The sequence below is a fragment of the Chrysemys picta genome, chromosome 3 (assembly GCF_011386835.1).
Source record: "Chrysemys picta bellii isolate R12L10 chromosome 3, ASM1138683v2, whole genome shotgun sequence".
Taxonomy (NCBI): Eukaryota; Metazoa; Chordata; order Testudines; family Emydidae; genus Chrysemys; species Chrysemys picta.
Window position 1 is genome coordinate 157,870,424 of NC_088793.1, and position 12,316 is coordinate 157,882,739.

Sequence of the window (12,316 nt, forward strand, 5' to 3'; positions counted from 1 at the left end):
GTATTAGTATTTGCACCAAGATTTCCATTGCCTTGGAGAATTGGAAAGTTAAGGGCAGAGCTGAGCATATAGTGGAAAACATTAATTGCAAATCTTCATTTGAATATGAAAGTAAATTTAACTTTCACATTTGGATTCTGTGAATATTAAGGCTTTTGAGATTTACTAATGTGAATATCTGTGAAAAGCAAACTTTAGATGAATATTTGAGCTTAAAGTGAATTTCAAGTTTTATAAGTGTAATAGTCACCGTTCACACTGAGTATTAAATATATAGGTAACTGCAAAATGAGTATTAAAATGAAATAGGCAACTTGAAAATTGTGTTTTATTGATTAGTAACAAGTCATGTTGTATTTTGTCATCTTTTATGGGCATATGTATGGTTTATTACCAACACACTGAAATTTTTGAATTGTATATTCCAACATATACGATATTACACTCACACTATTGGTTTGTTACAAATGATGTCTCAGTTCAGTTCATAGTGAAGTGTTACTAACTCTCACAATTTTATTAAGAGTCCCACAATATTTAGTGTTATTCTTAAAGCTCCAACTGATTTGATTAGGTGAGAATCTCTGTGTTAATTTATTTTTAAACCTGTAAGTTTCTAGCTGTCAGAGCTGCAGAGGAAATCTTGAAAACAAACCCCAAAGGCTCAAATATCAGAAAACAAATAAAAACAACCCACCATGTATTAATTTTAGAATCTCAGGATGGTCACATGATTTCTGGGGGCCTAACTTGTGGTATTTGCATGGATGGGTTTGTCAGTCCTTTAGTGGATACTATTTACATCACAAAAGCAAACAAACAAGTTTGTTTTTAGCCTTTTTGGTGGTCTTGCTGGATAGGTGAAGTATTGATTGGGCTACAAAATAAACTCCCTGTCATGTCAGTTATCTAGGACAGAGTTGAGGCACTTGGGCAGGATAGTGAAGGGGAGCTTGCATTGCCATTGACTATTCAGTATTTTATGGATGAAGAGAAGTCTTTGAGGTTTTTAATCCAAATACTTACAACAGTATTCAATTAATTTTAAATGAGCATGTGTAAAATAAATAAATCACTTGCCTTATTGGTGGAAATAAAAAACTAACTTGAATTTTATTTTTATTAAGAAATTACTCAGTGCATTTATGTTGCCTTTTCACAATATATTTCTGTGCAGATAACAAGAAATATTATTGCTTAGGTTTCCTGATTTCAAAATATGCCAGTCATTCTCACATACTTTCTCGTGTCAGGATGGTTTAAAGGGATACCACCAATTATTATACATTTTAAATACATAATCTGTATATATACCTTGTTCATTGTTTGTGACATTCAAAAATATTATAGTCTACTGCGTTTAATCCAAAAGATGTTTGCTTTCTGGTGGTTAAGTGAAGTGCGTTCTGTATTTCTTCTCAACATTACAGGGATATTGCAAATCTTAATATTATATAAAGTGCTTCTGAATCCTTGGTGAAAGGTACTAATCCAACAGTAGATGTCTTAAAAAGTAAAATATGAACTACTATAATTATAATTCTTACTTTGTCACCCCCACATATGACAATCCCTCTTCCCCCAAGAAAGATAGAAGAAGTATTTTAAAAAGGCAGGAAATAATGTGTGATTCACACTTCTTCTTCTTTGGTTGAAATCAAGGTTGTGATTTTGACATTCAAAACCACTCATGAAATAAGTCAAAATTTATTACTTTACACAGATCTTCATCCCCCAAGGCAGCTACATTCCCCTGAAACAATGGAGCTGTCATCCTCAAAAGTCAATCTTATGTTACTCCTGGGGGAATTCTGCGCACGCATGTGTAGAATGTATGTTCACCACAGATTTCTTTGTTTCCCTGCAGAAAAATGACTTTCTGACGGGGAAGCAAAGGGAAGCCACAAAAGCAGTCATGTGACCCTCCCCAGCAGTATGTTTTGGGTGCCCAGGGCAGCCGGCAGAGAGGTAAATGACTGTGGGGCGGGGGTGGGACTGGGGAAGACACGGCTGGTGGCTCCTACCCTCCGCCGGGCTCAGCTGCTAGTCCCGGCTGGGTTGGGGAGGACGGAACTTCCTCTTGCTCTGCATGGCATCCGGGGCTGGGTCAGACCCACACCCAGATTTCCCCCCCCCGGCTGTAGGAAGCTCTGCAAACTCTCCTCCGTGCTTTCTGCACCCATCACTCCTCAGCTGCAGGGGGAGGGATCCCTTTACAGGGAGCTGCTTCCCTATCCCCCGTGCATCCAGACCCCCTCATACCCACACCCTCCCGCTGAGCCTCACCCCTTCCCGGCACCCAGAACCCCCCTGACGAGCCCCACTCTCCTTCACCTGGACCACCCCGACGAGCCACCAGAACCCGGATCCCCCCATACTGAGCCCTAACCAGCTGCACCTGGATCCCCACCCTACTGAGCCCCATTCCCTCTGCATCTGGACCCCTTTACTGAGCCCCCCACACTCAGACCCCCCCTCTGAGGCCCAGCCACCTACACCTGGACCCCCCCACAGAGTCCCATTACCGTTGCACTCAGAACCCCCCACAAGCCCCTGTGCACCTGGATCCCCCACTGAACTGCCTGCACCCAGACTGTCCCACACAGAACCCTCTCAACCCACACCTGGATTTCCCCCCACATTAAGTCACTCCACACTTGGATCCTCCCTTGCTGAGCCTGCCTGCCCACACCTAGTGCACCTGGCACAGAGGGGCAGGGCTCTGGGGTGTTTCTGGGGCAGGCCAGGTCCTTGTGCTCTGTCAGGTTTGGGTGCAGCCTCACCACTGACTCCATGTCCCAGAAGGGGGTGGGGGGGGCTGCAAAATTATGTCCCACCTCTGTGCAGCAAGTGGCCTGTGCTCCCCCATGCCATGCTGGAGCCTCCACATTTATTTGACAAAGTTTGCAGAATTTTAAAATATTGTGTGCAGAATTTTTAATTTTTTGCCACAGAATGCCCTCAGGAGTATTATGTGCATCGGTGACAGAGTCTTTGCACCAAATGCCCATGAACCTGGAACTCCTGGCAGAGAAGCAGCATGAGTACAAACCTCAGCTTCTTTAGAGGAAAATTATATTCTTTGGCTTAGCCTACCTACAATAATATTCATTAAAAAATATTCAATTCCTGCAGATGGAAATGAAGGGAGAGAAAATTGTATCTTTGGCCTTAAGGCTGTCAAACTGTGTAGTTAGACAAGGCGGTGGGGTAAGGTAATATCTTTATTGGACCACCTTCTGTTGGTGGAAGGGTCAGGCTTTCGAGCTTCACAGAGTTCTTCTTCAGGTCTGGAGAAGGAAACTAGAGAGTCCTAGCTAAATACAAAGTGGGACAGATTGTTAAGCATAAGGGATTCACACATGCTGTAGGGGACCACTTCAAATGAAGTGGGCAATGAATACCTGTGCAGTCATAGGACAATAGAGGGATAGTAGGCAGCAGGGTGTGTTACAAGTTGTTGTAATGGGCCATAAAACCAGTTCTTGTTAAGTCTGTGGTTTTTAGGGTCCAGTAGAGTTATGGGTTCAAAAGACGAGATTGGGAACTAAGAGGTGTTGTGCAGGTATCCTTTGAGGATGAGGACTGAGAGGTCAGATATGAAGTGATTGCTTTGTGAAAAGTGTTTGCCTACAGATGATGGGGTGTTTTTTTGTCTTTTAAAAATTGTGTGGCTGTAATTCACCACACATGCAGCTCCACTATAGTTGTAATGCAGACAAGACTCAGGTGTTTCTAATACTGCGACCTTTAGACAAGATTGTGTGTCTGATCACTGTCTCAATATAGCTTTTAGTATCACTTGAACTTTAGACAGTATTACCAATTCTCATGATACTTGATGAGCTTATTACAGTTGCAGCTCACAGACGAATGCGATTAAATGAGAATCAGTTAGATACAGCCCTGATGCGTATACCTTCTTGTGTACAATTTTATGAGGTACTAGTTTCCAAAAAGTAGAGCTCCCGGGACTAGGAAGTTACTACATGACTGAATGATAAATAAAAACCTAAATTAATTAATGTCTATAACCTCTATATAGTCCTCAAACTTGGTTCTCTGAGTCAGAATTTTGGATATACTTCCATTTGCTGCTGTGATGTACTGACTGTTTAGAAAAGTGTTTAATACAAAGGCTGTACAGAATGGAGCTAAATATGGAGCTAAAATGAGTGTCATACACAGAACTATTCCAGAGCTTTCCCTAAAACCATATTCCATCCCAAACCTTGTGTTCCTTTACCGGAACCCTTCCACAAGCTTTAACTTGACGTAAACTACTTTAGCATGATGTCTTTGTTTGTGAAGTTTTTCCCATGTGCTGAGATTGTCCCTCACCCTTTTCCATCATCAGAGGATGTAGATAAAACCTATTAGTAAAATGCTTGTCAATCTTATGTTTTGGAACATTAGTGGAGAATAGGCCAAGCTCTGTCTGGGGAAATGAACCTGTTGCTGTCAAAGATTGTCAGCAATTGATCCCCCTAAATCAGTACTTGGAATAATGCTAGGGCAGATGAGCAAACCATCTTTTTCTCCTGAAGATTTCAGATTTGTCTGTGTGGGTTTTTTTTCTTTACACGTAAAAGGCCTGATCTACTTTTTGTCTCTGGGGAACAGGAACAGTTGTGTCTTATGTCTATACATACAGTGCTGCAGCTGCACAGCTGTATCCATAGAGGTGTGCTGCTGCAGTGTATATGGTGAAGAGGCTTTATTGCTGACTAGAGTTGACATAAAAAATACCACCTCTGCAAGCAGCATAAGCTCTTTTTAACCAGTGAAACCATTTTCAGCTGTTTAGGTGTTTCCTCTCTCTTCGCTGAGTCAGTCTCCATTTCCCTTCCCTAGGGTTAGTGGCAGGTAGGGTTGCCAATTTTGGTTGGATGTATTCCTGGAGATTTCATCACATGCCATAATCTTTAATTCCTGGAGACTCCAGGCCAATCTCGGAGGATTGGCAACCCCAGTGGCAGGTGCCTAGCTCTGACAGAAGAGGGAAAGGTGGAGGGTCTGGTGCCCTGTGTGGGAATCTGTCTCCTCCACCCGCCAATGAGGCAGAGCCCGGGGGAGGGGCTAGGATTTGAGGGTCCCGGTGAGCGAGGCTGAAGTTTCCCTTCCCCGGGGGGCGAACTCGGACCTGCAGCTCCCCGCTGGCCTGGGGCAGCTCAGTCACTTGGAGGGCCCGACAGGGGCACAAAAGGGTGGAACGCGCCACCGACTCGTAGCCAATTCCGTGTCTCGGTTGCGATTCAAACCCGGCGAGCTGGCCAATGGGGACTGTTGGCGCCCAACAGCTCGCAGGAAGGGGCGGGGCTGCGGCCGAAGCTTCGCGCGCCAGCGGCCCTGTAACCGTCGCTCAGGGCGGTGGTTTTCGTAGCTCGTTGATTGTCCGCTCCGCTCGGGCCCGGCTCCTGCCGTGTCGCAGAGGCGATTCCTGCCAGACCAGGTGGGGGCGGCAGCCCAGGTAAGGATCCGGGACCGAGGGCAGCCGGGGACCAGGACACACCCCCACAGCGGCTTTCCCGGGAGGAAGGGCACCGTCCAGTCGCGTCCTCCCTTCCTTCCCCTCCCCCACGCTCCGGGGCCTCGCGATGCCGAGACGTTTCTCTCTGTGCTTCTGGGTCCGCTGTTAAACTGCTGCTTCCCCTCCCGGCCCGTCCTTCCCTCCCTGACCTCTCTCGCTCGTTTGTTTCGCTCGCTAACATCCCGCTAGTGGCGTTCGCATCTCAGAGCGGGCGAGGACAGGTTCCGTTACCCGCCCTCGCCTCCCTGCCACACGGAGCCCCGCGAACTGGAGCGTCCATGAAAACAGGCGTGTGGCGCCCTCCCCAGCGCGCGAGACGGCTCGGCTCCCCTCGGGGGCGAGGCGGTGTCCAGGGGAGGGGGTCCCCCCCCCAAAGAGCCGGACGACGACTGAGTCCCTCGCCTCTTCCGGGCTAACGAGCGAGGCGCGGGCGGGCTGGGGACTGGGGCGCGCGGGACGCTGCGAAACAAACGAGCGAGACTTTACATCGCGCGCAAATGCGGCTGCGGGGAGCTGAAGAGGAAAGTGATGGTCACGGGATCGTTTCCTCTTCACCGTCCGCTCTCTTTACTCGCACTGCCAGGGGAGGGTTCCCGATCCGCAAAACAAACGTGCGATCTGTTACATGTCCAGGTCGTGCTCAAGCCATTTATCATCGACGCGTTTCTATCAAGTTAAATGGGAAAAGTTTAAATGATGACGTTTTCCCTCCATTTTGAATGCTTCTGGTTGAAAGTATATTTAAAGGGGACGAATGCTCATTTTCTTCTCTAATATCTTCAAGATTTGCTTTGCAATGGCTGACAGATTTTTCTCTTCAGTTGGGCATTTAGTAGTTGTCAGTGATGGTCATTGTCAGTTGCTTTTCAATTTAAGATGTAAATACTTTATAGAAATGGGGAGATGGAGTGGTGGTGGTGTCTTTTCTTCTTTGTCTGTACCCTTTAACACTGGCAAGAAATTAGGTAGCCTATTTTTTTTATAAGGCTGGTTTGAAAGATACTATGCAAAATACTTCTGTGGTAGTCACACTAATTGATTTTTTTTGACTTGACACCCAACTATTTACTATACTCTTTTGGTATATAGAATATAAGGCTAGTTATTCAGATCAAAGTATTGTTTTGTTTTTGTTCTAAGCCTATTTATGTTTGCTTGCAAACACATTTTATTTTCCAAATTTTGTAAGTGCATTAAACTATATGTAAACATGTATAATCTGACTTTTAAAAAATAGTATTAAGATAGTATTTTACTCTTCTTAGTTCTTAAACAGTTAGCTTGCTTATTCCATTCTTCCTAATCAAATCCCTACATTGGCACTATACAAATATTTCTAGATTGTAAGTATAATGATGATTAGGCCTGAAGTTTTTGTATTCAGCTTTTCTTGATGGTATGGGCAAACACAATCTCCTAGGCCCCAATTGTACAAAAACTTACATATGTGCTTAACTTTATATACTATGAGCACTTCTTCCATTGACGGCTGTGCCTTAGTGAGTATTGTGGAGAGCTTTTCCTAAAGGGTGATTAAATATTATTTAAGTACTGTACAGTCCATGACCTGGAAACTGCACTGTGAAACTGTAAAATGCAAAAGGCAATTTGAAGAGCAGCTAGAGTACACGTTGACCGTAGGAGGACTGATGACATAATCTAGCATAGAGACAGCCGCTCTTCATTAAAAATGTTCACCGCTGTTAGCAATGGTGGGAACAATAGTATGGACAAGGTCCCATTGACTGCTGATACTTTAACTTAATCATGTATCAGAGGGGTAGCTGTGTTAGTCTGGATCTGTAAAAAGCAACAAAGAGTCCTGTGGTACCTTATAGACTAACAGATGTATTGGAGCATAAGCTTTTGTGGGTGAATACCCACTTCGTCAGACGCATGTTACCTTAACTTAATCATGTTACCTAATGAGGTCCAGATTACACGATGGTTAAAATGGTGGTAGATGCCAGCATTTACATGTGCAAGACAAGTAGCCAGACAAACAGTGGAAATGGTGGTCCTAAAACTATCTGTCATAGTTTATTTTTACAGAGTGTTTGAACATAAAACTAACTTCTCCTTCGTGAATACCTGCTGATCCATTAGACATGACTACTGACATGTTCTTCCTGATCTTCAAAGTATGGAGAATCTCTCTTTACCTTCTGTCTTCTGAAAAACTGTCTCTGTCTTCTAGTATGCACAGAATAATGCACAAATGCTCAACTCTCCTTAATGTTTCTCCTCAATATGGCAAAGCAGTGGGTTCCTTTGGAGTTTTCCCAACATTTCCAAACAGGAAAGGTTTTTCAGTTTTATTTCTCCCTTCAGTCCCGGTAGGGAGATGGGCTACTAAAGGATTCTGAGGGAAGACCGTATTCTTGGATGTCCATTCAGTGGTTCAAAGGGGCTATAGCTCTTTTTGCACTCCACAGCAGCAAGAGTGCAAGGAGGCATTAAGTTGCGTAAGGGTAACACTTTGGTGGTAGGACCTGGTCTTTTGGAAAGCATTTTCCTGCCTGTTACTCTCCTGATGTGAGGTATGACTACTCATAGCTAGTCCAAAGATCAGGTCAGTAAGAAGGGCAGGAGGCCTCCTGTATGTGTCCCTGTTGTGTTGTCTCTGAATATTCATCTGTCTCTCTAGATCACTTTATGCATATGTCAGTCAGCACCAGAGTAGCAGTGCCCCCTAACCAGCTCTGAAACTTCTGATGGCTCTCTTAATTTGAAATCCTCCTCAAGATCATCACCCCTTTTGGGCTATCAGCATTGGATCCTGAGCTCTCACAGAAAGAGGTTGGGGGGTGGGATAACGCAGAAAACAAATCCAATACCTTCAAATAAATTGGATGTACAGTATCGGAATTAGTTTAACCATTCTTATAGGTCAGCCTGGCAATCCAGCGTATTAAATATTTTGTTGTTCTGGCTCCCTCAGTATGTGTTTGTGTGGCCTTGTTTATTCTGCTGTTTTACCTGACCTTTATTGGTCTTTCTCAGGGATGCAGCAGAGTGATTTTTGTACACTCTGCTGATGCCAGTAGAACTTCTATTTTCTGTCCACCTCTCTTGAAGCATATGATCACTGTGACCTAACCCTATAAACCTTTTTACCACACTGTCTTTACTCAGCAGTGCGGTGAAGTGATCTTGTCCATACTACTAGCATGACTTATCATTCAAATAACTGGAATCTGAAGGTAGAGGATTTGTAACTCCCTTGATTGTGGCATCCATGAACTCAACAAAAGTGAAGATCACCTGGAATAGGAAATTCCTGGAATTGATTATTTCATTTTAGGACTTCAGTCAGATGGTCTCCTATGTTGGAATATTGGAGAGAAAACAAAATGAACATCTGTTTATATCACAAGCTGCCTAATTAAGAATGGCCCACACAACCTTAATTTGGCCCCTTTGGGAGGAGTATATGCATTATGATAGTCTCTAATTACATGTTCACATACTATATGTTCCCACAGAAGCACTGCCTCATTTAGGGCACAAGGTACACCTGCTCTGGAGGTTGTGTGGTGAAGGAGATTTGTGACTTGTAGAACCCCCTGCTTCATTTGTTACAGAGTTAGAAGGTGTATTGTGATTGAGGCAAAGGATTGCAGGGACAGAACGAATAGTCTCATGGTTAAGACAGTTCAATATCACCCTGGAGAACAGGACTCTATCCTTGCTGTTCAGGGCCAGATTAACCTTTTGTGGGCCCAGTGCCAAATATATTTGTGGGCCCCCATGGGGACAATGGATCATGGTGCATGGAGATTGGTCCCTGGAGTGAGGGGCCAGCCAGGGGCATGGTATGGCAGGGGTGGCCCTGCTCCGCCCAGCCTAGTGCGAGGGCACTATTTTTTGCCACACGCAGAATGTCCTGCCCAGCCCTGTGCTGTCAGCTTGCCCCTTCCTGTCAGTGGTGGACCTGTGCTGCGCCACACAGCCGCCCAACCCAATATCTCCTCGACTCCCTATGGCCAGCGGGGGGGGCCCCCCCCAACTCGCTATGCCCAGCACCCTCCCCCGAGACCCTCCCACAAATGCACAACACCAGCCCTGCCCACAGCCTCACCACAACTGCCCAGCACCCCCCTCAGAACCTCCACTCCCTAGTGCCCCAACACACACAGATCTTCCATGCCTCCTCACAGCCCAGCACCACCACACAGAGACCCACTCCCTGCCTACTGGCTGCACTCACTGGTCCTGCTAGGAGGCAGCTGTGTCTGGCGCGATCAGCCAGGCCAGGGCCTACCTCGGCTGGGCTCCCTAAGGACCCACTTGCCTGGAGGGGCCCAGCCAAGCCCCACTCCCCGCTGACTGCCAAGACTGACCAGCCTTCTGCACTAGTCCCAGGCGGCTCAGCTCCGGGGAGACAGACAGGGCCCCACAGGTTGTGGGAAGCAGAGACTGCCTGGAGCCAGAAGTGCACTGTGGTCCGGTCCAGGGGGAAGAGAGGAGTCCTTGGCTGGCCTGCAGGCAGGCCGAGAGGAGCAAGTGATAGGTGTGGGGAGCCAATGGGGTCTCAGGGCATAGTACAAGCAGAGCAGGCCATGACGCCTTCTGAGCATGGGCTTGGCACCACTGGCGTTATTGTAAACCCGGCACTGTTGCTGTTGCCATAGAGTATGTGATGCTACTCAGGTTACTTAAACCAGACTTTCAGAGGTTGTAATTAATTATGTGTTCCTCATTTTCTGGGTGCCCAACTGGGGGGAAGAAGAGGGAGAGGTCTGATTTGCAGAACTGCTGATCACTTGCAGCTGTAACTTAAGTCAATGATTGCTGTTCTTTGAACATATAAAGGGCTATATCAAGGGTGGCCCACCAAGCCACATACAACAATCTTCAGAAGTTGAAGAGCCGAGGTGCACTTGCTAGGGCTCAGGGCTTCAGCCGCGCAAGAAGTGCCTGCTGTGTCTCAGGGCTTCAGCCTGGGGGTGTGTGTCTTGGGGCTTCAGCCCCACTTCTGCTGAAGCCCTGAGCCCTGGCAGGCATGCCCTGTGGGGTTGAAGCCCCAAGAATCCCTCCCTGCTGGGTAGAAGCCAGAGGCGACCCATAGGATCACACCCCTCCCGATTTTTGCCAGGCTTTGCTGGCCCTGCTTGTTCCCATGGTGCTGTCGGGCCTCCACCCTAAGTGGCAGCTGCTGGAGCAAGCCGGCAGGGAGCTGCAGCCCTGGGGAGAGGCAGCGGCAAAGAGCTGGGAGCTGCAGGGAGAGCCGCTGCTTTTGCTGCTGCCTCTCCCCAGAGAGCTAAAGCAGCAGCCCCACTCTGCAGCTCCCAGCTGTTTGCTCTTGCCTCTGCAGGCGGAGCTAACTCCCGGGAGATGCAGGGATTGGCTGCTGAGGGTGGTGGTGGGGGGGTTGCTGTTGGGGGGGGAAGGGGAAGGAAATGTGACTCAAACTGTTGTGGGGGCAAACCTTTAAATTGTGCCCTCCCCCCTCAGTAGGCACTAGTGGTCTCTGGCAGAAGCCCTGAGCTTCCCCTCCTTCTACCCAGTCTGGTAGGCAGAGAATGGTGGAAAGTGTGTGTGTGGGGGGAGGAGGGGGCCGTGAGCCGGACTTTGACTGTAAAAGAGCTGCATGCGACTCATGGGCCACAGTTTGGCCACCTCTGTGCTATATAATGCTAAGTACTTGAGGGGGAAATCAGGCCCTGGGGGGGGGTGTCTCAAATTGGGCACCCAAAAATAGTGGATACTTTTGACTAGGGTGACCATATTCTCCTATGCTGAATACAGAACACCTGGTAAAATTAGTCGTTCAACGGCAGTCAGTCAGAACTATACAGTACAAACATTCAAATTAACATCAAGTTGTCTGAGCCCCCGTTAAAAAGAAATACTTCGTAGTTGGATTCATTTTATTTACCTTCTTATCTTCAATGCTTTAGGGTTCACACAGGGAGGGTTGACACGCACACTCCGGTACCTCTTGCTCATACTGTGGGGTGGGGAGGGGTGTTGACCAAGCGACCCAACTCTACCTGGCTGGTGCTCTCTGCCCTCCATGCCTGGCTGGGGCCCCCGGGATGGACCCGCCTCTCTTGGTACCTGGCACCAGGTCTTCCCGAGGCAACACATAGAATGTGGCCAGCAGAAGCCTTTTGGCACTGTGCAGGAGGGAAGGAATGGGAGCTGCTTCCAGCTGTGGATGGGGAGGGATGACCTGGCCAGTGTCTTTCAGAGCTCATCTCTTCCCTGTCCCCCGCGTGGCTAGAAGCTGTTTTTCCCTTCCTGCCCACACAGTATTGAAAGGCAGCTAACACCTCCAGGCTGCTGCTGGCCACCGACATAACCCAGTAATCTCCATCTACAGGCTGGACAGGAAGGGGTTAAGTTCTAAGGATGCAGTATGCACCAGGGCTCAGGGAACCTGACTGCAGGGGCTTCAACGAACTGGCCAGAGAGGTGGCTCAGCAGAGGAAGGTGCTTAGGGGAAAGAGCAGCCCCGTGCTCCCTGGAGGCAGGATCCAGGGTGAGGGGCAGCCCCGTCCCTATAAATTATGGTGCCCTGCGAGGGGGGTGCTCATGCTCAAGGGCTGAAGAATCGCGGAGGCAGGAGATGTGGGGGGCTGCTTTGGGGGGTCCCACATGGGGCCCTGGGGATTAGTGAGGAGGTTGGCACTGGCAGCAGGAAGTGGAGTGACCCAGCCCACTCCACTCTCCCAGCCCCAGCTGTGTTGCTTGGGTGGGTGGGGTTTTGGGGTAAGGACCACCCACCACACTCACCGGTAGTGAGAAGTGGAACGACCCGGCCCCAGCCCGCTCTGCTTC

General features: G+C 47.8%; 1 protein-coding gene across 5 annotated transcripts in view; it reads left to right on the top strand.

Moving 5' to 3' along the window:
- The first annotated feature begins 5,257 nt into the window (after positions 1-5,257).
- LBR (lamin B receptor) overlaps positions 5,258-12,316 on the top strand; it is a 43,515-nt gene continuing 36,456 nt past the window's right edge. The window contains exon 1 of one of the 5 annotated variants that reach the window (XM_065590623.1): positions 5,258-5,452. Coding sequence is in view for 2 of the 5 variants with exons in the window: in XM_065590620.1 (XP_065446692.1) it covers positions 6,059-6,163 (105 nt within the window). In the remaining 3 variants the exon portion in view is untranslated. Of the gene's footprint in view, positions 5,471-5,662; positions 6,164-12,316 lie in introns of those variants that run through there. The other 4 variants (XM_065590622.1, XM_065590624.1, XM_065590620.1 and 1 more) reach the window with 4 other exon arrangements.